The sequence below is a fragment of the Centruroides vittatus genome, unplaced genomic scaffold (genome assembly GCF_030686945.1).
Source record: "Centruroides vittatus isolate TY-2023 unplaced genomic scaffold, ASM3068694v2 contig_1213, whole genome shotgun sequence".
NCBI lineage: Eukaryota > Metazoa > Arthropoda > Arachnida > Scorpiones > Buthidae > Centruroides > Centruroides vittatus.
The window spans coordinates 685,074-711,616 of NW_027120776.1; the positions used below are offsets into that span (position 1 = coordinate 685,074).

At 36.2% G+C, this 26,543-nt stretch overlaps 2 protein-coding genes across 5 annotated transcripts; both read right to left on the reverse strand.

Moving 5' to 3' along the window:
• Window positions 1–74: 74 nt before the first annotated feature.
• LOC136986349 (U-scoloptoxin(19)-Tl1a-like) lies at window positions 75–1,275 on the reverse strand. The gene is made up of 3 exons (XM_067283863.1): window positions 1,022–1,275; window positions 344–487; window positions 75–249 (listed from the first exon to the last, which is right to left on the reverse strand). Exons 1-3 carry the CDS (start codon window positions 1,074–1,076, stop codon window positions 125–127), a joined length of 324 nt encoding a protein of 107 aa, XP_067139964.1. The 5' UTR covers window positions 1,077–1,275; the 3' UTR covers window positions 75–124.
• Window positions 1,276–7,397: 6,122 nt separating this feature from the next.
• Window positions 7,398–23,797, reverse strand: LOC136986095 (fumarate hydratase, mitochondrial-like). 4 transcript variants are annotated; one of them, XM_067283577.1, is made up of 10 exons: window positions 23,720–23,797; window positions 12,742–12,867; window positions 12,530–12,640; window positions 12,267–12,443; window positions 9,982–10,137; window positions 8,508–8,619; window positions 8,361–8,441; window positions 8,029–8,232; window positions 7,749–7,965; window positions 7,398–7,677 (listed from the first exon to the last, which is right to left on the reverse strand). In XM_067283577.1, exons 1-10 carry the CDS (start codon window positions 23,780–23,782, stop codon window positions 7,473–7,475), a joined length of 1,452 nt encoding a protein of 483 aa, XP_067139678.1. In that variant the 5' UTR covers window positions 23,783–23,797; the 3' UTR covers window positions 7,398–7,472. The 4 variants fall into 4 exon arrangements, with proteins under 4 accessions (XP_067139678.1, XP_067139664.1, XP_067139672.1 ...); XM_067283563.1 differs by lacking the exon at window positions 23,720–23,797 and adding an exon at window positions 23,445–23,713; XM_067283571.1 differs by lacking the exon at window positions 23,720–23,797 and adding an exon at window positions 17,058–17,171.
• Between the last annotated feature and the right edge of the window lie 2,746 nt (window positions 23,798–26,543).

Consider the following 26,543-nt stretch of genomic DNA (forward strand, 5'->3'; position numbering starts at 1 on the left):
ATAATTTTAAAATTGAATGAATTTCAAGTCCTGTAACAGACAAGAAATCCAAGTGAGTAACCAAACAAGTTACATTTTCAATATAAATTTAAATTTATTATAAAATAGAAAAATAAATTTATTTTTATTCCAGAAGGCAACATTTTAACCCTTTCGGGCATACGGCACGGGTCAAAACGAAGTGACATCTCTCCAAATCATCAAAGCACTCACCGCCGTGAGTCGCACAGTCGGTAACGTCGGTGGGAACTGTAAGATAGCACAAAAATGTCGAGTTAAACCTATTTTCCGCCAGGTAAATTTACTGTATAATTATAAAAACAGAGATTAACGAAATATTCACTTTGGGCGCAACAGACTCCTCCGACTTTCTCGTGTTTGGGGCACAAATTCTTCCCATTTTCTTCTGCCACTTCGGGGCACGAATCCCGAGTGGCACAGATACCTCCATATCTGTTGCAGTTTTCATCCGGTTCCAAAATTCCTCCTGAAGTAAAAATGATAATAAAATTACGAGCAGGAAATACAGTTGCTCTGTCAACTGATTTTGGCTTCCTTTTATTGCTAATTTAATTAAATTCTTCTTGATAACTTAAGAGATCATTAGAATTGACATTTCCTAACAAAACAGTGTGTCTTGATGCTGAATTTTCCTTACTCTTCCATGTCAGGATCCTTTATCCTGAACATAACCAAGAAGACATCTCTAAGGGCTCTAAAGCTAATTAGAGCCTAAGTTGATGAGATGAGAAAGGTTAAAATCAGCAGCTTCAACACCCCTTCTTCAAGACTCTAAGGGAATATTCCCTAATTTAGAAACACGAGGTACCTAAATTACCTCACCTGGAGGCCCAAGCTGTAGGTTATTTAATTTACCAGTAAATCAGACCTAGTCTGTCTTACACTTACAAGTTAATAGAGAACCTACCTTACACTACTTTAGAGAAATCGATCGCGATCTACCGATTGGGATTAAAGCCGTAAAATAAACACGAGTAAAGAATTCAAAAGAGAAACTCACCTGTAGCTATGGCCAGGAGGAGTGAAAGCAAAGCAAAACAAGTGAAAGTCGTCATCTCTGTGGGATAAATGCGACGGTCACGACGTTCTTTTAAACTATATCTTCCAGGAAACGGCTGGCCACGTGACAATTGCACGTTGTCGACCCTCGTGAGTATCTGGAACACGATATTTGCTTCAGAAATTGAGAAATATCCCGAAGTATACTTTAAATTTCGTTCCAAAATACAAATTAGGAAGGAAGAAGGAAACGGGAAGTGATCTGGGGAAATGTGATTTAATTAGGAAATTAAGTCGGACCTCCCAACAGCGAAACTTTTAACAAATTAACCTCCGAACAGCGGCCAGTTTTTACCTTCTCGTCGGTGTCCCTGGTTGGGAGTTTTGGCTGTATTTTACAATACAATACTGACTTAAAACAATACTTGTGCTGTCAAATGCCGCCATTAATATGCAATTTTTTTAATTATTTGTTTATTTCGAGAGGCAGATAAACAAGGAAATTCTAGTAAATACGAATTGTTTTTCGTAGGATAATGAGAGGAAAATTTATCGTATAAATTAAGATGTCAGTTCGAACAATAGTAGATAAATGATTAATAAATTGTTTTGTGTTTGTTAAAATTATTCAGATAGTTTATTTCGTAGGTAATAAATTCTATAATTTTCTTCGTTGATAGTATTGCTATTGTAGCAAATCTCTTCTTCATCATCATCCATTATGTACCTTGTCCTCTCTTCCTCATCTTTCGTTTTATCTCTTCCTCTTCTCTCCTTTCCATTTCTTCTTCTCCTCCTCTCCTTCCCTTTCTTCCTTTTTTCTTTCCCTTCGCCTCCCATCTCCTCCTCTTCATTTTCTCTTCCCCTCTTCCTCTTTTTCTCTTCATTTTCTCTTCTTCCTTCTCCTCTCTTCCTCTTAATTTCCTTTTTTTTTCCTCCTCTCATTTTTTTCTTCTTTCCCCTCTTCTTATTCTTCTTTTGTTCTCCATTTTCTCTTATTCCACTCCTCCTTCACCTTCTCCTCATCATTTCTCCTTATCGTAATCATCATCACCATCACCTATCATCTATCAGATCCATACCTTACCACTGCTAGCTTTGTAAACCCGTTTTTTATGACTGATAAACATTTCGTAATAAATTTAATAAATGAGGGTCTACTCCACACCCAAATTTCAATATATATTTATATTTACGTTTTTATCACGTATAACACATATATTATATTATAATTTATAATGTACGAGTAAAAATATCTAAATAAAACCACGAGTACGCGTAATTTGATATTACCTTGACATATCAATTACCTACTCAAATGCCCTCGAGCCATTATTCTAAGAATTCCGAGAACGATTCTACGGACATTATAAGGTCCTTAAAATCCCTATCGACATCCTTAGGGAAGAAAAAAAAGGATCTAATTAAAGAAACTTAAGATTTCTACACAAGGAAGATGCTTTTTTTTGTGAATTTTGAGGTTTAATAAATGTAAAAATGAAACTTTACAAAGAATTTTCCTGGTAAATTACTAGTAAACACTTCTCGGAAAAGTGTGCTTCGTGCAAAACCTCGATATAGTGTCGTATTGTACGATAATCACGTATTGTTAATCTTAAATGACGAATAGGGTTGGTGCAATGAAGGCAACGAGACAGTATAGAGATGTGCTAAGGAGGGGAATGCCCAGTGGCCCCTTATCCTACGGGCCCCAAACCAATCTTTTATTTAAAAAAAAAAAAACGCTTCCCCGAAGAAAAATGCCCGAACGTGGGGCCCCCTAATTCAAATTTTCCCGGTCCACGAAGCTATTATCTACCCGGGAGGACTTTCAAAATGGAGGTCTGGCCCCTATTTAGGTGTTGGCACATGAAGAAAACCCGGAAAACTCCACGTAACCATCTCGTTGGTCGGGCGCGAACCCACGACCAGTGTTAAGTGGTTTTTATCGGCTCGGAAATTGACGAGTAAATGAGGAAAGACGAACGTAACATTAATGTTGTATAAGTGTCGTTTAAGTGTAAGTACTCACCGGAATTTAGAAATTAGAATCTGGCTGTTCCACTTTTTTATGTTCGAACGTATTTTAACAGAATTCTTAGTGCGCTCTTACACTTTCCTCGTACTGAACACCTGACAGATAAAAGTTGTATTTTCCTCGTAACAGTTGGCTTAACACTTACTTTAACAATAAAAGTGTTTCAGTTCACTTGATAGCCTATTTACAATTTTAAATATGTAAATGGGACAAACCACACACACACACACTACGTGTGCAGCGTGTTAACGAGTGGGGTGTTAGCACTTATTATCGAGGATTTTTTTTTTATTAAGAAAAGTGAAATTAAAAATAAATTTGAAAGCCGGTGCGGGTTATACGCGATAAATTGTGCAAATTACGAATAATTTGCGTAAATTTTAATGCAAATTGACCAGGTTTCGATTTTTACAGAACAAACCCTGCATTTTCCGCCAAGAAATATAATTTTTTTTGCCTTATTTTCCTTAAGATTCTTGGATTGGTAGGGTCGTATCGACGTAATAAGGCAAGGCAACACGCGGGGAGAAGTTTTTGTAGGAAACTCTTTCCTATTTAGGTGTTGGCACGAGAAGAAAACCCCGAAAAAGTCCATGCGACCAGCACGTTGATCAGGCACGAACCCACGACCTGTTTTGGGTGGTTTATTTCCACCTGGATACTTCGATTCCATTACTTTAAATGTTTAAACTAACGGGTATTGAGTAAAATCATTAAAACTTCGTTAAATTATTGGAATGTTGAATGGTTCTGTTAACAAACCGGGTTATTTTGACACTACAGATGTGGTAACAACAGATGTTGTTCTAGTTTCGAGTCTACTTTGTTCTTCTTTGTGAGAAACCGAAATCATCATAAATTGCAGCAACACACGATATTTCGTCAAGTGTTTTAATTATTTCGCTTTCATTTTGTTTGAATTTATTTGCATAGGACAACGCGAATTGGGGATGCCTCCCGCGAGATCTTTCTATGGTTAAGTGTGAAGACACCTGGCTTACCCCCGGACATTTTTCGAGGATGAAACTATAGAACTCTGGTGGTTAATCGCGGGTACGCACCTGACTAACAGGCTGGTTACGTGTTTATTTATTAGTACACGGCAACGCTTTTTGCCGAAATAATTTCTGATAGTATCCAGCCAATAAAAGGAGTCGTTATAATTAATGCTAGATCTAACACTTAGCTAAGAATTTTTATGAATTTGAAAAAAAAAATAAATTAAATTTCGGCATGGCCATGGCGCCGCATCTCACCGCTTTAGAGACCTCGTGTCATTTTCTCGCTACTATTATTATTATTATTTATCTGTATTTATGTAATGTCTGTAAAGAAATTAGACCGGAGACTTCAAAAATGCTTAAAATGTCTCCGGGACGCTATATAATCCAAAAATTCCCATGTTTTTCGACCCATCCGGATTCGAACCCGGGTACCCCGGGTAAGCTGCCACCGTAACGGTTCGGCCATCCGGTCTTTCCGTTACTCATCAAATATTAAACGGATTAGATTTTATTCGTCCATTTAAAATTTTACTACTTTACTAAATAGAATTATTCTATCGATAAATTACGATAAAATTTAATATTAAAATGGCGAAAATTTTTCTCCGTAATATCTGACAAATTGTAAAATTTTCTACTGGCAACACTGACCACGATAAATTTTACTGCCGCTAGGCGTCGCAAGTCAAGAAGCAGGTGAGATTCAAAATAGTGTAATGTAATTTTGTTTATAGGCACGATTTTAGTGTTGTCTGAGGGGGAGGGAACCCCCAAATTGTAGACCCCTTGTGCGATCTTATAATGTTTAATGAACCATATCCGGGCGGCACCGCTTTGGGCTTGCATCTAGCAGGTGATTTGAACTTACGCTTTCCTTGTGTCCGGAGGACAGAAGGGTTAGACCAGTGTTTCCCAACAAAATGGGTCGAAGAGTATTTGAAGTTATGTTTGCATGGCAAATCATAAAATATGAGATTATTCAATGTAATAAAAGACCCATTTTTATAATCGAAGCCATACGCGTGGTGTTGTTATCCTGTCGAAAAGTCCAATTGTTCCCCCATGTTGTAATCTATCAACAGATGATTGCAGATTAGCTTGCAGTATATTTGTACTGTACATTGTATTTAATCAATATTACCTCTAATGAAAACCTAATATACTATCTGCTATCAACTCCCAAACCATTATATGATTTCCTCCATGCTTTATTATAGGTACAAAAATTCCTTTTCCCCTCCTTCAAATTGCATATTGCAATAAGATTTTAAAACAGGTGCATGTTGAACTTAATAATTGTAAATGTAAGCATTAAGTGTACACGATTTGCATAAACAGTCATTCAATTTTATAATGTATGCATATTTCTTGAAATTTAATAATAATAATGAAATAACAATTATATTATGTACTTATTTAGAATATTCGTATTTATGCAAATCAACAAGGTGCCTAGTCTCGAGTCGTCTGTAGCAACACAAACGTGTCGGGAGTGTCGGGTGGTATCAACCCATTCGCGTAAGGAGTTGGTACTGTACCGCTCGACATTCCGCTTGACAATCAAGTTGTGAGTAACAACACGTTTGTGTTGTTACTCACAACTTGAGACTAAGCACTCGGGTGTATTTAGACCTTTCTGACTGACAGTAGAAGTTACTTTTAGGACACTTATTTATATACATATACATGAGCTAAGTAACTTCTACTCCTTTCATTATCCACACGATCAATTTCATTATAGAACCTTACTTATTTGCAATATGATTAGTACATATACAAACCACTTCCTTCACGGTGCACATTTGACAAAAAGCATATGAATAATATAGAGGTTTTCTTATAGTTTTTTGATTTTAAAGGGCGCCTAAGCTCGGTTTACGTTGTCGCACGAACCACTACAAATGAACGAGACAAACCAAAACAAAATATTGTTGGCATTGTACTATGTGACGCAAGCTAAGATAGATCGCAATTGATTAAACGGCTTTTGAACATTAGTTGTGAGAAGTTAACCGGTCCGACGAACCAAAGTTTGGCAAAAGTAGAGATGTTCTCGACTCCCAACAGATGTCGAACTCTTGCCAAAAGGGGACGAACCGGCAGTTTGTATCCACTTTGTAGTGGTTCTTATGCAAACATGAGCCTAGCTCTATAGATCTCGATAGTTTGAGGAGCTATGCCCTAGAATATCAGACACGAGTATATGGTCATCAATAACCATTTTTGATTCGGTACTAACTAGACCTTACACGATATTAAGTGTCACGTGACATGGATGTTGAATTTCATAAATTTTATATAAAACAGTCCAAGTCCTTAACACACAAAGCTACTGAAATAAAAAGAAATCGTGTAAATATTCACTCGGTCCTCTCCGTTTTCCACATAAGCTGTCTTTGGGATTCCTTTCGTGTCTTCCTCCCAAAAGTATTTTGAGATGTCATAATTATGTGCGCGATGTCTATTGCTAGCAGTCTGTTGTTTTCTATAAGCGTTCTCAATTAGTTTAGTGTCAAAATAATTTAATTGTAATTAAAATGATGCCAATGATTTATTTACTCAAAAATTATTTTATAATGGATTATTAATATGATTAAGAATTACTCAAAAATCTTTGGGTATTTTTTTTATACTTAAAATAACACATTTCCTCGATTCTACGAGGCGTCCCAAATTTGGAATTGAATTTTAGACCTTTCGTCTGGTACTTTTGATCAGACAAATCTGTATTGTTTGTGTGTTTTACCTTAATCACTTATATTTGTTTTTTATTTAAATTTTTGTCGGTTTTCCAGAACATTAGGTATTGTCATTAATGGTTGAATAACATGATTTTAGACCCTGTCAAATACAGGATCTTATTTAAAAATACATTTCCGAAAAGTATGGAAAGGTATCTTATATAACATTGCGTGTGTTCCTAATGTATAGATTTAAAATTACCTTTTTTTCAGGTTATTGTAAATATGGAAGAATGTTTCATCAATCATCACCAGTTCTCGGACGTAATTGCAAGAGTTCCCGTATTTTTTCAAGTTATCAGTATGAAAGACAGTTTCTACTTATGGATTGGAGACGACGGACATTTTAAAAATTTGGTGGTGGCCGTGAAATCGAAGTTTGAGAAATTTCCGCTTTCGACGTTAATTATGGGTAATCAGGCAGATTACGTATCCACGAGTTGGGCGAGCAAACTCTCTCAAAAGACTGGAAAACAAGTGTTTGTCAGTCACAATCTTTCCGTTTGCGATAATAATTTTATGAATGATTTATATTCGAGATTATGCGAAGAAATGAAAATTAATCCCGATAAATTTTAGTTTAATCAAATAAAGCAATTTATAAAAATGTTTATTAAATCCTTCGTTGAAAAACTATTACTATTGCATATTAATCATGTCATAAATAGTTTACTTAGGGCCCAACATATCTTCTGGTCTGACCCATTTGTCAAACTGTTCGGCAGTTAAACCTGACGACAGTGCAGATTCCTTCAGAGTTGTTCCTTCTCTATGAGCCTTTTTGGCAATCTGAGCGGCTTTGTCGTATCCTATGTGAGGATTGAGCGCGGTTACCAACATCAGAGATTCATTCAATGACTTTTCAATATTTTCTCTGAAAATGAATTTTATTACATTAATGTTTACTAAAGACTATAACAAAAAAAGAAATGATTGCAGACGTACCGGTTTGGTTGAATTCCTTTCACGCAGTTAACTGTAAAAGAAATCGAACTATCTGCAATTAGACGTATGGATCGCAAGACGTTTGCGACCATCATCGGCTTGAAAACGTTTAACTCGAAATGGCCATTACTTCCGCCGACACTCAGCGCCACGTGATTTCCAATAACTTGCGCAGCCACCATTGTAATTGCTTCACACTGTGTAGGATTTACTTTACCTGTAATTATCCAACTTTAGTTCCTCGTACGACATTAAAATTTCATCTTAATTTTTTAAATACCTGGCATTATGCTGCTACCCGGTTCGTTTTCTGGCAAGGACAATTCCCCTAGCCCACAGCGTGGACCGGATGCCAAGAAACGGATGTCGTTTGCTATCTTCATTAAACTACACGCTATCACATTTAATGCTCCCGAAAGCTCTACCATTGCATCGTGTGCAGCTAGTGCTTCAAATTTGTTAGGTGCCGTCACAAATGGTAATCCTGAAACCATTTAAAGTATGAATCATTTTGATAATTGCATTAAACATTTGTCAAATGTAAATATTATACTGTATAACAAATCTTGCTGCGTTCAGAAAAATAACACTGCATATAAATAAATGGATTACCCGTGATTTCTGACACTTTGGCAGCTACTTTCTCTGCAAAACCAATACGTGTATTGAGACCGGTTCCCACCGCCGTGCCTCCTGAAAAGTTTAACACGTTTACTATTTAGAAGTCCATTTAATAAATTAATTTTTGCAAAAATATACCTGCTGCTAGAAAATAAACTCGGGGCATGCATGCTTTGACCCTTTCGATTCCAAACTCAATCTGAGTAGCATAAGCACTAAATTCTTGACCTAATGTTAATGGTACAGCATCCTGCAAAGAAATATATCGTGAAAATAATTCATTTAAAAGGAAAGGTGCAGTCTGGTCCACGAAGAATGTAACAACATTTACGATAGTAATGCTTAAAATGTAAACACTTATTTAAAATAGTCGAGTATTGGGCAAATATGTCACGTCATTTAATATTAAAAACTAAATTGCTTCTGTTAGTAGTAATAATAAGTACAGTAAAGCGTCAAAAATTTGATTGGGCCATTGAAAAACAGATATTAATCCTTTCAACAGTAACTTTGTTGTCGTCGTCCTTTCATCTTTGCATTGTTGATGTTCTAACATTCATTCTGAAATTATATTTTGAATCTTTAAGTATTTTTACATTTCTTGTGAATTACTAACCTGAACTTAAAACACAACTTCAAATTCAAGTTATACTTAGAATGCTAATTAACACACACATTTGAAAATCCAGATGGAGTCTGATCTCAGTTAGTCCAGATTTTTGATGCTTCGCTGCATTGCAAGCAATACTAGACGAATTATTACTGTATATCTCGGCGGATAAGACGATAGTTGAATCATAAAAAATGGTCTCCAAAATCCGGGTTCGTCTTATACGACAGATACAAAAAAAAATTAGATTGAAATTTATATAAATTAAAACCATTATAAAAAGACAGACAAACCATAATTATTTACCAGAAGAGAGTAGAGTATGTGCCCAAAATAGAATAGCCCATAGAATGTTTTTGTGAATAGTCAGTCATTACCCGAATGCCCGAATCAGTGCGAATGTTTGCAACAATCGCAAGGCAGTGCTGCCAGGTGCAAGAAAATAAAATTTGTTTATTCAAAAGATTACAAACAGGACATAATTCCATATACACTATACAGTGTTGTTATCCAGATGATGATCGCTGATCTAAACTAAATTCATAGGCCGTTGATAGTTTGTGGGTCATCTTATGGGACAGATATATGCTAAAACCATAAAACTTTGACGAAAATTTATACCTCGTCTTATCTGAAGGTCGTCTTATCCGCCGAGATATACGGTAATTAACTTGAAGATTTATTAAATAGTTTTAACTCGTTCTTTTAATTCTAGTCTATAATAGGAAAACTTCCTGTAATTTGTCTTAATTGCACTGCTTAATGTTGTTGGGCAGTTATTGTTACCAGTTTAGGCAAGTCCCAAAGCAATTACAAGTAGAACCTATTGCATATAATATGTAAGATCATTAGAAACCAAAAATTAATTGAAAAATTAATGTCAAAAGAAGAAAAACTAATAGATTTGTCTTTTACAAAAATATTAATATAAAATTTATAACAAAAAAAATTTTATATTAATAAAAAGTTTCTATAATGTTAATAAATTTAAAGAACAGTTACCTGAGTGTGTGTTCTTCCTATTTTAATGATGTCATTAAATTCATTGGATTTACTTTTTAATGCATCTAAAAGCTGTTTTAATGCCGGAATGAGAGACAATTCCACCTCCATCGCTGCTGCGATATGCATTGCCGTAGGAAAAGTGTCATTGGAACTCTAAAAAAAGTTTTACAGTGAATAAAAATACTTTAATAATTACGACATCGAGATTATGAAGCTACCAGTAACTTATAACAGTTTATTGATAATGTCGCTTTTCTTCTGCTAGAAATAACCAACATTAAATTATAAAGATTTTCTCATCAATAAACAAAAAAAAATGACATTGCATATTACAAAAAATGCTTGCTTCTATTTGCCTTTATTAAGCAATATAAATACTAATTTCAAAATAAGTAAGAAGTCCATCTAATTAATCTGTTGAAAGCATCATTTTGCATAAACTGGAAGATGACGATATAGTAAAACAGAAGCCACTGCAATTCTTGAAAGAACTGTTTCTGGAGAGATCTTAGAAGATACTAGCGAGGTTGAGGCTGAAGTTTTAAACGCGAAAATGTGTACGTCAGACATTCGGCGCCACTTTCCTGTAAGCCTAGAAGTTTGGAATGTCGAGCATGATTCCACTGACTTTCCAAATGCCATTGTCAAACTTCTAGGCTTACGGGAAAGCGGTGCCGAACGTCCGACGTACACGTTTTTGGATTTTAAACTTTGGCCTCAACCTCGCTACTCTCTTTCCATACATATAAATATTGCAGTAGTTTGAAAAATTTATTTTCATAGAGATAATACCTACACAAAAATTTCGTAAGAAAAACTAATTACAATTAACAAAATACAAAATTTCATATAAAAAATTAGTAAGTTAGATCAAAAACATGACGAAGAATGACAAATCTGTCATAAATATTGTAAAAAATAACAATCTTGAAGTTTAGACTATTCACAAAAAATAATAAAATATTTTTGAGTCTATCATTAATCCTTTAATCCGACCACCGAAGTAACAGCAAGAATGGTTAGAAGAATAAACTTCTTTAACAACAAGTAAAACGTACGTAGAAAATTCACAAAGTTAAAACCGATCTAGTGTCAGCCTTTTATTTGAGGATCTGACACTTTTCTATTAAAACTACAAAAAATTCTTCTCATACATACTGTCCTAATCCCATTTATACTGCTTCTAGCCCTCTGGTGATTAGGACAGTATGTATGAGAAGAATTTTTGTAGTTTTAATAGAAAAGTGTCAGATCCTCAAATAAAAGGCTGACACTAGATCGGTTTTAACTTTGTGAATTTTCTACGTACGTTTTACTTGTTGTTAAAGTTTATTCTTCTAACCATTATTGCTGTTACTTCGGTGGTCGGATTAAAGGATTAATGATAGACTCAAAAATATTTTATTATTTTTTGTGAATAGTCTAAACTTCAAGATTGAGTAGACATGAAAATTGTAAAAAATAACTTTTCTTTTGCTATAAGACTGTTTTCACACTGCGAACAACAATGACAGAAACCAATATTCTTATCACTCATCTTCGTAAAACGTTCACAGTGGTCATAACACTAAATAACCTTTACTTCTGGTGACAAAACTTTAATAAATCATCAAACGAACGCTTTTGACCTTACCCAAGGTCGGCTTCAGGTTAATATATTTTTTCGTACATAATCAGTTATCAGAACAACCCCAGTCCCCAATTGATTCAGATAAACGACACTCTACTGTAATTTGATTCAAAATTATAAAAGTATAATTGAAAATATGAGATGTAGTGTTTCAGTTTTAAAAAAAATGGAAAAACTGCTTGATTTTAACTCAAGCATGCCAATAAAAGAATGATAAAGCAATGACCATCCAAAAGTTCAAAATTGTTTTGTCTGAATGTTAAATAGTTTTTATGGCTCTATATTTTCAATATTCACGCCGTACGAGTACAACAGTTCTGAATTTATCTCACTACAATCAATCATCATGATTTTAACTTAAGGAGCAGTTAGAAACTTTAATGCTCCAACATTAGCAAGGTTGAGGCCAAAGTTTCCAATGCAAAAACGTGTACGTCGGACGTTCAGCGCCGCCTTCCTGTAATCCTAGAAGTTTGACAATGGCATTTGGAATGTCGAGCATGATTCCACTGACTTTCCAAACACCATTGTCAAACTTCTAGGCCTACAGGAAAGCGGCGCTGAATGTCCGACGTACACGTTTTCACGTTGAAAACTTCGGCCTCAACCTCGCTATTGTATATTTGATTATAAAAGTACAGAAAATACTTACCTGACTTTTATTTACATGATCATTAGGATGGACAGGTGTTTTGCTTCCAAGTTTACCACCTAATATCTCAATTGCCTTATTTGAAATCACTTCGTTAACATTCATATTAGTCTGAGTGCCAGAACCCGTCTGCCATATGACCAAAGGAAAGTTGTCCTGTAGTTTACCTGCTATTACCTGTAATTGACAAGAGGTTTATTCTTGTTAAAAATGCCTTAAAAATTTTTATAATACATTTTAATAATACAAAATTAAATATTAACTTCATCAGCAGCTTGTGATATAGCATTTGCAACTTTGGGATCTAATCCGAATTCTTTATTAACTTCTGCTGCAGCCTTTTTCAATATTCCAAATGCTTTAATAATTGGATCCTATGAAATATATTAAAAATTATTTTGTAAAATAAAACAATAACATCGACTTGTAATTAAATAACCAATAAAATCTATAGAAATCATTATTTTGTACGTACAGGCATTCTTTCCGAAGGTCCACCTATATTAAAGTTCATCATAGACCTCATAGTTTGAGCTCCGTAATATTTACTAGCTGGAACTTTCAATTCTCCAAAAGTATCGGACTCTGTCCTGAATTCTTCCTAAACAAACAAGAGCAAATACAATACATACATTAGTGAGAACTTTTGTTATTAATTAGATTAATTAATTAAATTCTAGAATTTGGCCTAATAATAATTGGTGGCTATCAATACATGACAAAGCAGATAAAGCATCAGCCACTTTGGGGAGCATGGAATTAAATCTGTGGTTGGAAAAACCCCAGGAAATTTTGGGGTGATCTGTCGTGGGTATGTTGGGCCTTATCCTTTACCACTCAACCCTCTCGGGCCGGCTGAACTACCAATGGGCACGATTGTTTCTGCCTTGTGGGCCCTCTTGGTGCCCATAGGACAGAGTTAGAAATGGAAGCTGCTCCTTACTGATTAAGAGTAAGCTTAAACACACGTGAATATATATAATCAGTTCTAACATAAACAACTTTAATTATATCATAAAATGTATCATTAAACTTTTTTAAATAATACATTTTTTGCCCTAGTATTTTTATCTATCTTGGATTTAGTCGGAACCTATGAGACAGCCGAGTGCCAAGAGACAGAACCAATATAAGTAGGACAATTTCTGACAAATGATAACCAGGTAAATGAAAAGGGCAAAAAAAGTGATGCATAGGGGCTCACTTAATGATTGTTTTCAAGGTCAAAATTGATCAAGAACTGCCTCCAATGTGTCAAAAGAAACTTTCTGCACTTTTGATCTTGTCTGTTGAAAGAGAGATTGTTGCAGAACTGAAATTTTCCTCAGTAGTTGATAATTCAGCATTTCTAAAAGCAGGAAAGCAGCTTTTCCAATTCGTTAAAAAACCACTGTACACATTTTTATTCCTTTATCAACATTTTACAGTCTACTTTTACATTAAAAATGTTCATATTATTGTAGGCTTAAATAAATCTATTGTTCTTTTAATAGGGATCAAAAATAAATTCTAATTTTGCCTAGGACCACCACTGTTTCCGCATATCCAATCTAGACTTCAGTTTGGTCTCTCGCAATAATAGCACATACCTTAACTGCTTAAGTCATCCAATAATCTAAATTATTAGGGATATTCTAATATATATGAGACAATGGGAGATACTGGACAGATCCAACGATTTCTTTTAATATTTTAGTAGTACAGTAGGACTCCAATTATCAGAACCACCACTTGCCCTCCTTTCTCTCATTGACATCACAATGCAATTCTCTTAAGTTGTGTGACTGCATGATCAGTTTTCTATAAAATTTCACTATCCAGGGTTATGAAAAAAAGAGATTTTATTTTAAAAAATAAATGTAACTAGCCAATAATAAATCTTAGTTTCTCTTTCAATATAAGAGAATTAGAAGCATGAAGCATGTTTTATTATTATAGCTAGTGTTGGGTGTAATCAATTGTAAACAAGCAAGTGGTCAGCTGTTTTTCTTAGAATCTAAAGCTCTAAATTTATACAAGCAAACAATCTGCCATTTTGAATGTCAACCGTTTCCATTGGAGTATTCTAAATCAAAGTCCAACCTCTTCAACAGAGTGGATTGATATAAACCAGTGATTCTCAAACTTTTTTGATCCACGGCCCCCTTTGTTCGTAAAGTTATACCTAACGCCCCCTAACTCATTTTCTCTTGTGTGAGAAAGGATTGAAAATATTCTTAGGAAAACTTTTCTATGAACCTCACACTTTGTGCCCTTACCGTACATTGTTCTCAACATCTGGAAACCATTAAATGCAATGTTTCCTCTTATCCGTTTAACAGAGGAAAGGGAACGGCTGTCAGTGACCCCAACTTTTGCCTTTGGTCACCGTTCAGTACCTTGCCTCCAGCGCCCCCCTAGATTTACTCATCGCCCACAAGGGGCGTTATCGCCCACTTTGAGAAACGCTGATATAAACAATATAACACACAATTAGAAAAACCTTAAATTACCAGTAAAGGACTTTAATATATTTAATTTCCAGACAAATATTTTCGTCTTATACTAGGCAAACATTGAGTCTCTTCAACGTTCCAAAACTGGATTGCATTAAAGAGCAATGACTTCCTGTTAAAAATGAAGTCATGCCGGTTCCTATAATCTAACTTTGTTCGAGAGAAAATTTTTAAATTGAAATAATGCAACTTTCTTTTTAAACTGGAAGTTCACATATAGTTAATCGGGGCTTCCCGTCCATAAGCTCTCCTTAGTGTTGAAAACACAGCTATAGTATTTAGTGCACTCGTCAGTGATATACCTGCAACTTTGGTGATCCAGTGAAGATACCTTTACACGGATCCATTGATCAGCAAACATAAGACATGACATATTCTACTATTCATTGGCAACGAACTGTACACAAATACCATATACTGAAGTTTCATACATACATTTTCATTACCAATCCTTATATCTAAAAATGCCTCTTTTGCCTTTCTTTTCAATGGAGATGTTCTCTCTCTGTGCAACTTTTCGATAGATACACAGGCATACCAGGAAAAGTGGTAGGAATTGCATCCTGTCTTAGCATTGGTTGTAAACGCTTCTCCATATGTTTTTCTCCCTTAATAATCACATCGTACGTCCTTATAATGTAATTACTAGTGAGGTTGTGGCTGAAGTTTTCGTTTCTAAAACGTGAACATCGAGCGGCGCTATCTTGTAAGCAGTGCTCAACGTTCACGTTTTAGAGATGAAAACTTCGGCCGCAACCTCGCTACTATCAAAATGCAACTCACAAACAAATGAGTTCTTGGTGATTTCGAAGTGTCTTGGCATTTTGTTTTTCCAGATCTCTCAGAAACGAAAACATGGCACATCTTTTACAAGAGGCGTAGCCATTTTTACACCCCAGAACATAGTACTCAGCAGGCATTATTACGTCAAAACCGATTTCTATTGTAAACAATCCAGCTACGGCGAGCCTGACTTGCAGGTAGTGCCGCCCTGGTGGGAAATTTGTCTTTAGATGCCTTTTCGACTCTTCAACCTTTGGCATACTTCTACACATAAATAGGAAAATCTGAGATGTCACGGAATAAAAATGTTTTCAAAAAAAAAAAAATATTCAAAAAATGAATTTAAATAATATTTTTAATATTTAAATATTAAAAAAAAAACTAATATGGCTGTTGCACGACTTTCCCGGCACTCATTTTACATAGTTATATGTGGCGCCATCTGTTAATATAAAAATTAATTTTAAATAAAATCTCTTATTAATTATTATAAAATTAAAAAAAAACATATTTTGGTGGGTAGGGGCGCGTTTTTAAACACTTGTAAATGCCAATAACGAGTAAAATTTTTATTAACTCTGACTCCACTCGAGATACGACACGTGACCTCCTCTATTTCCCCAACCCCTTGACCTTTACCACCAAAATAGCATCGACGACTCCCCATATACAGAAATAGTAGTGTCTTGCCCCTGTACATCATACTTTTCTAATAGCAATGGAGTCGTGCCAGTCATTAACTCCTTTCGGGGGAGGATAATTTTTGAATTCAAATGACGTGTCGTATATAGTTAATCGGGGGCCTTCTGCCCCCAAGCTTACTTTCTATATCTGGTATCATCTAACTCCGTTCTCGAGATTAAGAAAGGCCAGACAACAGTGGGAATTTATACAAATCTACAAATTGAGGCCCAAAAATTCGATTGCAATGCAAAGTCATTATAAATCGAATGTGTCGCGCATCGATGCGATTTGCGAATTTCGTCATCATTTTACATTATACGAGGCAAGATATAGAAAATTAATATATAAAATATTCAAAAATCAGAAGAGGCGTATTGATTTCGAGAGGAAATCGAACCCATGACTTTTGTAAACTTCTAAAAATACTTTAACACGTTTTCATTAACACTCAGTTTATGCGTCATCTACTAGCTTCTAGAGATGACACAAGATACAGAGGTGGAAGGGCCTCTAAGCTGTAACAGATAACAGGCCCTTCCCCTCCACCAAAATAACGATACATACAATGTTAGGTCTTAAGTTGCAGCTTGTTTAGTTACGTGCAAATCCATCCTTGCAGATGACTGTGTTACGATGCTGGCCTCAAAAAAAATCGCGTAACGGCTACATTTTTTTATTGTATACAGAAAGAAACGGATACTTAACACGTAACCGTTCAGCAATTTCATCAATACAGAGCAGGGAACTGGTTTTTTAACCAGTTCAAAGAGACATTACTTATATTTCTACAACGAAATCCTAAAAAAAAATAAAATAATTGTTACTTTACCGATTCCATTTTGGGGGAGGAATTATTAAAGACGAACTTCTGTAACCTCTTCCCGAAACGCGACTGATCCTTCTTCATGTTACGCTTACGGAAGCAATCCAGGTTTACAGAATTAAGGAGCGAAATTATATAAGAATGAGAAGGTTAATTTGGACCGAACCAGGAGTCGACTTGCACTGACTTCCACTTCTAAAGACTGTTATTTAGAACGTAACTCGTGTAAAATTTACGCGCCGTTACCTCGAGTTTTATACTAATGTAAATGTTTCTTCCCATATCTTTCGCTATATTGACGATTGATAAGTTGACTCATCGAATTCTGGCTTGAATTTTCACCTTGTCATACTTAATGGAAATACTCCAAAGTTTTGCGTTTTATCCTTGTTAAAAATAAATAAACGACATATAAATAATATTAAATAGTTTTATGTATTTTTACACATCATAATCTTAGTTAAAAGTCAATACACGAATTGTAATAGAAAAAAAATAACATTTATGATAATAAAAAGTTAAAAAATCCAGCAAGGAGTTGCATAACTTTCCTGGCATAAAAAATTTAAAATTGTGCGTGGCGCCATCTGTTATGCTATTTATTAAAAAATCTTTTTATATTATTAATTATTATAAAATGGCTAAAGGCTTCATTTTGAGAGTAGAGACGAGTTATATAAAAAATTTTAAATGCTAATAACGAGCAAAAACTACTCTACTGGTGATACGACCGACATACAACCCTATCTATCTCCCCACCCCATCGACCTTTAACCACCAAAATTTAAAAGCGTCAATCCCACTAATACACGAACCTCCATGCAAAATTTCAGAAATTTTCGACAAAGGCACAGAAATTATTAAGCTTCAAAGGGTGAATTGTGGCTGCTGTGGGAGGATTGAAGATAGATATGCCATAGTGAGCCTAGGAAAAATATGACTATTAGTAGGATATATATTGTGACATGAGCTACACACATTGAGAAATTGTAATGGGCAAATGAACAGTTTTCCAATGTTTCAGTGTACATTACAATGTTCTCAGATAATAATTAACGTAATTATAATAATTTAAAGTGATAGCATTCTTTTTGAAAGACACTGCATATTGGGGTTGCACCAATGACGAATAAGAAAAATTTCGCATTGACTGGTTTCGAATGGATACAAAAAAATAAGGTGTAGAATTGTGTAAAGTATTCATTTCTAATCCTAGTTTTTGTAGAATGGTATAAAAAATATATTGGGAGTGGGAACTAATTTACCAGTTCAAAAACATTGGGATGATGAGTCCTCTCTATCCCTTATGGATCAATGCCCATAATAAAAAAGTAGAGGTGCAACAATAAAAAATTACCACGTTAGGATGCCGCTATTAGAAAAAGGTTGAAAAACACTGGTATAAGTATAAGGAATTAATAACTTGACACTATTCAGAAAAAGGCATACAATAATACTTGTATCTGAAGAGATAAAAATGATCCATAGGAATTTCAGCAATATTTGGTTACTTGACATAATTAATTCATTTATAAAAAATTTCTAATTTAAATAATAATAATAATAATTCAAATGGGGGTAACATTTTATCCCACAATGCACTATGAACATTGGTAAAGGATTGTATTTATTGAATTTATAATTTTACTCATTAAAATCTATATTCCATCTTCAATAGCATTTATTTTACATTAAAAAAATTTTAATTTAGAATAATAAATTATTTATATCTGTAAGTTGAGTTTACTTAGAAACTCTTAAGAAGTTAAAAGCTAAGTTCTTCATTAATTTTTTATTGATAAAATTAACAAAAGATCAGCCATTGCATAGAATGAACACAGAAGTCCTGTTCATGAGATTGTATCCTGAATTGATTACTTGTTTTACTTATTTCTTTTTATTCTTCCAGCTCTAATATATATAACAGAGGGAAAGTATGGCAATTGGTCAAATACCCCCCAAGATTTTTACATTTTTTGGACTCAGAACCTTGAAACATTGAGAAATGCAAAAAAGTTTGGGTGGGTTTTTTCTATATATATATATGGATGTGTGTGTGTGTGTAATGATAATTAAAACAAATATAAAAGCTTTTTAATAAAATTTTGTAACAGATGGCAGCACCGAGCATGCAGTTTTAAATGTTGCCAGGAAAGTTAAGCAACTTGTTACTGGATTTCTTACATAATGTGCAAAATTTCAGGTGTTTCTTTGTAATGGTTCAAGTATGACATATTCCTGTAAGCACAATAAAAAAAAGGTTAGTTATTTGTAATAAATAACCAATTTCTTCTTTATCTTGTGCTCACCATACTTGAATAAAACTTAAAAATCTGCTTTACTGAAGCAATAAAATAAATTTTTAGCTTCACTGATTATTTTTGTGTTTGAATTTCTGACTTAATATATGATAACTGACCAGATACACTGTGAAAAAAAATTTTTTAAACTCTATCTTACAACAATAGCAGCTCTTGGAGAATTAATAACTTCTAATAACCAACCTGAAAGATGCTCAGAACTTAAACTGACAAATGTTTTCAGCCTAATTTGTAGTTCAATTACAGATCCAAATAATTGTTTTTCAGTTCATTAAAATGTATGTCGAATTACAGAAAATTATGGTTGTCTTTATGAATGACTTTACAAACAGTTATTGGACTGCAATTTGAAAAAATTGTAAACTTGTAAATTCCCACTGTTGTCCATCTGTCTATCTGTCTTTCCTTATCTCAAGAACAGAGTTAGACAGATGAAAAATGAGACCAGATATGGTAACCTTACAGGCAAGAGACCCTGATTAACTATATACAAACTTCCAATGCAAACTGGAAGTCATGTTATTTTAATTCAAAAATTTCCTCCGAAAGGTGTTAGATAGATGATACTTTTCATTTAACAATAGATGACTCTATTGTTAAAGGAAAAGTATAATGCAAAGGGGCAAGCCACTACTAATCTGAGGTGGAGAACAAATATTTTAAATTGAATGAATTAAAAATACAATTAAAATATGCAGCCCGGCATTGTGACGACGTCACAATAAATAATTGCTTGTGTTGCTTTTAACTTATTATTATTAAACATTTTAAGTTGTATATATCTTAAACACATTTTCTATAATATAAAAATTGTAAAATCTTCTGGAATGTTCTTTTTCATTTAAAGTTGATACAAAATCCAAAATATTTTGATGAAGTAAACTAGTTTTTAAAGTATTTCTTTAACGTTAAATGTATGAAAACATATATGAGATGTATTCATCTTTATATTTATTATTTCATCATTAATAGAATTTCAAGAACATATTCTGAAAAACAATAAGGACTTTCTGTATTATATTTTATTAACCAATTTACATAGAAATTATATCTTAATCTTCAGAAATATGTAGAGAGTATAAATATCTGAAAATGGAAATAAAATGCACTTCAATAATGTTTAAAATACGTAAACACACATTTAGTAGCCTATATGTCAATGTCAATGTATGGTAAATTTTTATTCTAAGAATATTTTAATTATCATTCTTTCTAAGAAATTGTCCTTCTTTTTTCAATTAGGAGAAGACTTGAAATTTTATAATTATTTATAATCATGCAAACTTAAATGCTTTCAATGTAATAATTTCTCAATATTTTGAAATATGATGATTATGAATTAAACCTTTGTCATGAAAATTTCCTAATCATACAATTTAATTAGAATACATAAAGGATTTTATAAATTTAAATCACAGATAAATACTTTAACACAGTTTAATAAAATAAAAAAAAGTATATAACGTTCTAGTGCTTTTGTACTTGATTCATCGTCAAATACTAAGAATATCAAACATTATTTTGTGTTATATAAACCTATATAGGTTTATATAACACAAAATATAGGCAAATCTCTATGTTTTGAGACTCCTGAACATAAAAAAGTAAAAATAAAAAACAACAAAAAAATTCTGTGTGTGTTGGCATCTATTTTGCTTAATATCTCAGGATGAAGTAAAGACAAAGAAACAAAATTTTGCATGTTGCTTGTATATGAGGGATGTTGATGTTATTACATTTTAGTGCTTAAATGACCTTTAACCTTCAGAGGGTGAGGAGATAAATGAGTGTCGTGTGTCATATCTTGAGAGGGGTATGACTTAATAAAGACTTTATTCATTATTAACATTTACACTTTTTAATGAAACTCATCTCTACCCTCAAGATTAAGCTTTTTGCCATTTTATAATAATTAAAAAATTAAGAAGAGTTTTATAAAATCTGATATCAGATGGCACCACATACATCTTATTTATTATAATTAAATAAGATATATTATTACAATAAATTCTATAAAAGTTATTTTTTAACATCCAGAAAAGTCACACAACTTGCTGGAATTTTTAAACACAGAATCACGTCTTGTAGGGCAGTAAGATTAATACCTCAACAGTCTGGGTGATTATGTATAAAATAAAATGTGTACTCATTATATTTTATTTTCAATGGCTGGCTATTTATTGATCATCCCTTATAATATCCACAAAGTCCCTATGTATGTTAGACATAATCTGTACATTTCCCTCCATTTTTTGCACAAATTTCAATTTTTTTCTTGTGTTCTTTCTAGGTATCTTCCTGTTGATGACTGGGAGAAACTAAACCAACCTCAATAGTTAAATCTTTGATTGGTAAAAAGTAGAGTTGAAAAATTATTTCTTTTGTAATGCCCTAAAATGAATTATCATCCAAGTCAGGATTTTCAAATCACATCATATTTGATTTACATCCACTCCATCATCATATTAAATTCGTCAACATATATTCTAACAGGAAGACCAAGGAGATTCAGCCTCCCTGTTAAAGCCATTGCCTAGTAAAGTGGCTTTAATACAGATGGATAAGTGAAACAGTGACATAGTCTGTAGCGAGGTTGAAGCCAAAGTTTCAACATGAAAACGTGTATGTCGGATGTTCAGTGCTGCTTTCCTGTAAGCCTAGAAGTTTGACAATGGCGTTTGGAATGTCGAGCATGATTCACTGACTTTCCAAACACCATTGTCAAACTTCTAGGCTTACGGGAAAGTGGCACTGAATGTCTGATGTACACGTTTTCACGTTGAAAACTTCGGCCTCAACCTCACTTGTTTCAAATAAAAAAGGCTACATTATTGGTTTGCTCATTCAGCTGTATTAAAGCTTCTTTACCAGACAATGTATCCATTGTTAAGCAAAGGAAATTTCTGACTATTCTATTTACATGTAAATGTATAAATATTGTGTATAATATACTTTGTATCAGAATTCTATGCACAGTAAACTAGAACTTTTCTATAAGTTTCAAACACCTTTCACTCTTTTCTAGCAATTTCTTTAATTAAATCAAAGAAACTAATGTCTTTGGCTATTTTAAATGGCCTTTTTCAGGTTAAACAAGAATGGAACATCAGTTAAAATATAAATCAGAATCTTGATGTTTTATGTTTATGTTCTGATGTTTTAAATTTATGTTCTGACTTATATTCTAAACTGATGTTCCATTTTTGTTTAACCTGAAGAAGGCCATTAAAAATAGCCAAAGACATTAGTTTCTTTGATTTAATTAAAGAAATTGCTAGAAAAGAGTGAAAGGTGTTTGAAATTTTGTATCAGAATATATAATGTATGCTGTATAAGCATTTACGTAATGAATGTAAATGATTTAACAGCGTATACAGAACCAAATTTACATTTACTTCAAAATAAATGTAAATTTGGTCCCGTATACCTGTCTTATGCTGTAACATACTCTTACTCTCAAATAATGAACAATTTAATGGCACCAATTTAAAAATTAAAGCCCACAGCCATAGCCTGAGCAGAAGCTATAACTTGTTGGTTAATGTTACCTTGTAACATTAACCAACTTGTTAACCCTTGTAACATTAACCAACTTGTTAACCCTTGTAACATTAACCAACTTGTTTAGCTTATGTGTAAATCAACGGGTGCAACTATACAGATGCAAATTTAGTAGTGAGCGATATAGTTCTCGCAAAGTAAAACCATGCACATATCTAACACAGTTTGATATTTATCGCATCTCACCTCTTCTTGCCACATATTATCACTTGCTCGTGTCTACATAGTTGCACCCTAAGGCACAGTCTGACCAACACAGGAAGACACTCCCCTTAGACAATGGACTAGTTTATTGACAATTGGCAGGGTATAAAGATGCATCACGTGACTGGTCAGCATAGCTTAACCCCTCTACCCCTAAGGTATATCAGCTGAATCATGCAATACCTCACCCCTGCAACTGATTAGTATTGTTTGTATCCACGTGTAAGAAAAACAAATTTCTGTATACTCTGCTTCAAAACAATGTTATTTTTAATTTATTAAGTAGAAATATTATATATGGACTTACAGATTTGCCCATTATCGAAGCAGTTGCATGCAATTTCCTTTCGATATGCCTACTTTTGGCTAAACTGTTTGCACAATTGAGGACTATTGGCCTCAAGTGTTGCCTCACAACAGATATCGACTGCATCTCGTGTAAACTTTGATTCTCTTTTTTAACTGATAATAATTAAATTATTTATTAATCTTATCTTTATGATCGAATTTTTGCCGCTATCTCTCGAACATAAACATTATCCGAAAAAAGCAGCCGATATCTAAATTTGTAACGTAGTTTACCTTAGCGTCGACAGAGGGCATTTTTCTTCTTTTCGGATTCGGGGATAAGTAGCCCTGTTCCATAGATTAAGCGATATTAAAATATTAAAAAAAAAAAAACTATTTAGATGTTTGTTTACGATGAAATCGATGTCTTCGATACTGGAGTTTATAATTATTGATTTTTCTAATTTGGGCGATTTTTCTGGATGATCTGCCAGGTGGCGTCTTTACGGGAAGGATGAGTCCGAGTTCGAATTCGACTTGAAGTGTTGGAGGGGATCAATATGGCGTACAGGTTTTGGCGCGACTTTCGAATTGTCAGAAGATTCGAGTGCTAGACTTGTGCTTTTTGGTTTCTCTCATATTTTGGTTTTTGGGAGTGTAAAGTTTTTTGGTGGCTTTTCGACTGTTCGGTTTTTGCTCATTCCCAGGCAGAGATTACTTCCTGGTGGCTGGTGCCCCGAGTGGCTACTTCAGCATCGAAAAAGGATTTCCGGAATTAAAGTATTTCCCAGCTTTCTCCCAGGTAGGAGCGCGATTCACGGGCCTATCCGGTGTGGACTGCTCCATGGCTTCGGAGGCGTCCTCGCCCCCGCGCATTCGCCCCCGGTCCCCGGAGTCGGGCCCGGGGGGCCCCGATCCCTCGGGACTGCGGTATTTGGCTCCTTTCGCGGAGGCGGATAAACTCCGCTCTATTCGGCCGTCCCTCCCATCGGACTTCTTGTTCACGATCTTCCTGGAGGGCCAGGGCCCCCTTCGTCGTTTACGTCCGGCCGAGCTACACGCCGCACTCCGGACGCGATTCCCACGCCCGGAGCTCATCGAGGACGTTCGTTATTCCAGAAGTGGGCTTCTTCTGTTGAAAACAAGGGACTTCTCCACCGCCCAAACGGCTCTCGCCCTGACGTCTCTTGGGGATTTGTCGGTGTGGGGCAGGTTGGCCCCGGAATGCTCCCAAACGGCGTATCTCTTGAGAGGAGTGGATGTCTCGCTAACCGCGTCCGAGATTTACGAAATGCTCACGGAGGCCATGTTGCCTGTTGTCGAGGTGCGCCGCTTCACGCGGAAACTCAACGACCGGGCAGAGGTGACCCCTAGTACGACGGTTTACTTCTCCATTGCCAGTGCGGACCCGATCGAGTCGGTGAAACTGTACTATCAACGGTTTCGCTGCGAGCGCTTCTATCCTAAGCCCAGATTCTGTGGGCGCTGCCTTACTTTCGGCCACGCTCCGGCTTCTTGCCGTGGGCGCCGTCGTTGCCTAAACTGCGGGGAGGACCACGACTCCACGGGGTGCTCGCGCCCGGCGGAGAAGTGCGTTCGCTGCAGGGGCCCTCACCGAGCGGACTCGCCCAACTGCCCGGCATACCTCTCGGAAGCGCGGCTACTCAAATTGAGTGTTATCCACCGCTGTTCGCATGCGGAGGCTAAGCGTCTCCGGCCGTCGGAGCAATCATCCTATGCCCAGGTGGCGGCAAAGCCTAAACCTCTCCAGGTTCCGGAGGCCAAGAGTGGTCCCAGCGGTAGGGTAGAGTCTACCCATCAGGCCGACTCAGCACGGGGCCCGGACCACCAATCCTTGACCCGGCGAATCGCCCGGCTGGAAGCGGCTATTGACTCGCTACGGGCAGAACTCCGACAAATTAGATCTGAATTTCGGTCTACCCCTCCCACCAGGGAATCGGAACTCCTTCTCCCCGAAAACATCTCGTCGCAACCCCAACAATTACCTACCTCCCAGGCTCAAAAACGTCCGCCGCAGCGGGAGGAACGCCCTACGCTCTCTGGCCCGCCTAGAAAGAAAAAAGGAAATAAACAGAGGAAGGCGGCCCCAAAGGCTACTTCCGACTCAGACGGTCCAGCATCGGACATGGACCTTTCCTTCCCGCCTGGCCCAACCCGGACAGTATCGTTGGAAGACTTTGGCTCTGCCAACCCGGCGGAAAAGGTAAAACTTCGTCACCGTCAGTCAGCGCAATCGGCACATAATGCCTAGTCCGGCCCAATTCAACTCGGCCCTTCGCATCGTTCACTGGAACGCCCAAGGCTTACGCGCTAAAAAGGACCTTCTTTTGGCGGAACCATGGCTCCGCGGGGTAGACGTCCTTTTAATCCAGGAGACTTGGCTTGTCCCGTCAGCCTCCTTCTCCCTCCCTGGGTTCACCATTTTCCGGTGTGACCGTCCCAATTCCCGCGGCGGCGGTCTTTTAGCGGCGGTGGCTACGGCCATTCCCGCGCGCCTCCTTCCGGCCGCCCCAGGAATCGCGGGCCTGGAGACCCAGGAGCTCAGGATCTTTCTCCCGGGGGGCCCTTTTTCCCTCGTGAACGTCTACGCCCCTCAAGGTGTTCAGCCGGATATGGATCTTGACGCTTTGCTTCGGGACGGTTTTCGCCCTCGGATCATCTGCGGCGATTGGAACGCGCATCATCCTTACTGGGATGATGGCTGCACCCACCCCGACACGGCGGGACGCGCACTCTTCGATTGGTTTTCCACAGCAGACCTTTGTTGCCTGAACTCGGGGGTTCCTACCCGGTTCAGTGCCTCTAGCGCTTCAGCCCTCGACTTATCATTTTGCTCTCCGGACTTGCTCGGCTCGACTACTTGGAACGTCCTCTCAGACACTCTATCAAGCGATCATGCCCCAGTCTCCCTTTCCATTACTGCTCTAGCACCCCGGCAGGGGCCTCGGGTACGCTTTCGCTGTAGTACTGACTGGTCCGACTTCCCCACCCGGTTCGAGAACTCCATCTCTTCACTGGCCCACCGCCCCCCTTCGTACTCCCAGTTCGCCGGCCTGCTTCGGCAGGCGGTAGAGGACTGTTCGGTGTGGCGCGCCCC

Bases quoted from the DNA above. Each gene is read 5' to 3' on its own strand.
- LOC136986349 (XM_067283863.1), bottom strand. From the start codon at position 1,076: ATGACGACTTTCACTTGTTTTGCTTTGCTTTCACTCCTCCTGGCCATA. The intron at 488-1,021 runs GTGAGTTTCTCT...TTTTTACTTCAG, and splicing joins CCTCCTGGCCATAGCTACAG to GAGGAATTTTGGAACCGGAT. The intron at 250-343 runs GTGAATATTTCG...GCTATCTTACAG, and splicing joins AGGAGTCTGTTGCGCCCAAA to TTCCCACCGACGTTACCGAC.
- LOC136986095 (XM_067283563.1), bottom strand. From the start codon at position 23,570: ATGCAGTCGATATCTGTTGTGAGGCAACACTTGAGGCCAATAGTCCTC. The intron at 12,444-12,529 runs GTTAATATTTAA...TGTCAATTACAG, and splicing joins TATCACAAGCTGCTGATGAA to GTAATAGCAGGTAAACTACA. The intron at 8,233-8,360 runs GTAATCCATTTA...AAATGGTTTCAG, and splicing joins CAAAGTGTCAGAAATCACGG to GATTACCATTTGTGACGGCA.